This window comes from Nematolebias whitei, chromosome 6 (assembly GCF_014905685.2).
Source record: "Nematolebias whitei isolate Nwh7 chromosome 6, NemWhi1, whole genome shotgun sequence".
Classification (NCBI taxonomy): Eukaryota; Metazoa; Chordata; class Actinopteri; order Cyprinodontiformes; family Rivulidae; genus Nematolebias; species Nematolebias whitei.
The window spans coordinates 48,908,825-48,911,004 of NC_056503.1; the positions used below are offsets into that span (position 1 = coordinate 48,908,825).

Consider the following 2,180-nt stretch of genomic DNA (forward strand, 5'->3'; position numbering starts at 1 on the left):
ACACAGGTGCTAAATAATTTAAAATAATTTATTTTAAATAAAAATTCCATGCTGATCATGCGACTCATCCATTAATCAATTGTGTGTCACGTCCAGTCTTATTTTGAAAAACCGCGATATAGCGAGTCAGTGATTTAGAATACTAAATACTTTAGTTTTTAAAACTATACACACACCCTATATACTGTATATGTATAGTTTAAAAAAACTAGAAGCCATCATGTACAAGTACTAACTGAGCAAATGGTTAAAGTACCACCAAGTATGTAGAAGTACTTTGGTTGTAAAGAAAGAGACCAATCTGCTGAGTCAGTGCTCAGACTGGTACCGCCCGGTGGCATGGGCCTGTGTGGGTTCTGCTTCAGCAGAACCTTCAGCTGTGTTTGGACCGCAGGAAGAATCAGAACTTTGTGTGTTCCAGCTCTACGTTCTGAGCCAGGGTCAGTGCATCTACAGAGGCAAGGTGTCCAGTCTGGTCCCGTACCTCAGAGACCTCGGACTGAAGTGCCCCACATACCACAACCCGGCCGACTTCAGTAAGAACACACTCACACGTGCACCTACCCCCCCCCCCCCACACACACACACACACACACACACATTTAGTTTTACTGATCTGGCTGTGGATCTGATGAGTCAGTATCTTACCTGCAGCAGTCAGAGTGACCATGGTTCAGTTCCAGACCCAGATGAAGTCTTTCTGGAACCCAGATCAGTCCAGTCTCTTAAAGCCCCTTAACCCCCATGAGAGTTTCTTTCAGATTCTCCAAACTGGACTTACAGACTGACCAGAACCACACAGAAACCCAGTTTAATCAAACCAGACAGAATCCTCAGACCTCCTCCTAAGAACCAAGTCTGGACCCCCAGGAAGGGTCCAACGGTTGCTGTCCTGTCGGGTTCTGGTTCTGTTCTGTTGAACCTGTGCTCGGTCTGTCCCCCCTGCAGTCATGGAGGTGGCCTCCGGGGAGTACGGGGACCAAATGGTGAGACTGGTGAAGGCCGTTCAGGACAGGAAGTGGGAGGACGACGATCGGACCGAGCTGAACGGAGACGCTAACCTCCACCCGCTCCTGTGGCAGCGCGCAGATGAGGTAGAAAACAAACACACCCTGAATGGCTCCAGAAGAATAATAATAAACAATAACAATAATAAACAAAATAATGGACAAGAAAACGAGGAGGAATCCATTTCAAATTAAAACAGGAAGCGAAAAAATACTTCAAACAGAATAACAACAAATCAAAAGAAAAAATAATATTCCAACTCAACAAAATATATTAAACATATTTATCTGTAAACACTTATTTATTTATTTATTTTTAGGAGCTGCAGTAAATATTTTTGATTTCGATGTAAATTGTTTAATTTTTGGGAAGTGAAGTTTTATGATTTGTCATTTTTTACCGTTTCAGCTGATCGATGCTGTTGGCTTAAAAAAACAAACAAACAAAAAAAGAGAAGTTCCACTAAAAACAAACACTGGAATAAATAAATAAATAAATAAATAAATAAATAAATAAATAAAATAAATACAAAGAAGTGCTGAGTCAGAATTCACACTTTCTTTTTCCTGTTTAAAGTTTTTTTTTTTACATTTTTAGACTCTTAACAAATCAGCTGAACGTTCGGCTCGTTCAGGACGCCACAGCCGGGACTTTGGTTGTAACTTTTATACCTTTGTAAATATTTACATTTATTATCAGTTTTTTATTGTAATTTAAAGATACATATTTTTAGTTCTTCAAATATTATTCTCTTTAAAATCTACTTCAGTACACTTAAATTTTAGCTTTTAAGTATTTTTCTGCTGGTTTTAACTTTTTGCTAATATAAAAAAAAACAACGTTTGGCTGCTTTTTCCAAAATTTTGCTTTTATTAGTTTATTAATTATAGATTTTAGCTACTTTTTGTCTGATTTAGGCATTTAGCTTTTGTTTTGTTGGTTTTAGCTCTTTGCTGCTTTTTACTAATTTTAGCTTTTGTTAGCTAATTCTAGCTTTTAGCTAACATTTGTGATTTGGCTTTCAGCTTTTGTTTTGTTGAATTTAGCTATTAGCTATAGTTAAGCTGATTTTAGCTTTTGTTTTGCTAACTAACAACTGTTTAGTACTGCTTGACTGATTTTGAATGAATTTTTTGTTTTGCATGTTTTAACTTTTTTTTAACAGTTTCAGC

At 37.3% G+C, this 2,180-nt stretch overlaps 1 protein-coding gene across 1 annotated transcript in view; it reads left to right on the top strand.

Moving 5' to 3' along the window:
* The window catches only part of LOC119411033 (ATP-binding cassette sub-family G member 1-like), a 15,741-nt gene extending 14,054 nt beyond the window's left edge, over window positions 1–1,687 (top strand). Inside the window, exons 5-7 of the mRNA XM_037677956.1 lie at window positions 422–536; window positions 949–1,094; window positions 1,643–1,687. Of these exons, the coding sequence (XP_037533884.1) occupies window positions 422–536; window positions 949–1,094; window positions 1,643–1,687 (306 nt within the window). The remainder of the gene's footprint in view (window positions 1–421; window positions 537–948; window positions 1,095–1,642) is intronic.
* Window positions 1,688–2,180: the final 493 nt, after the last annotated feature.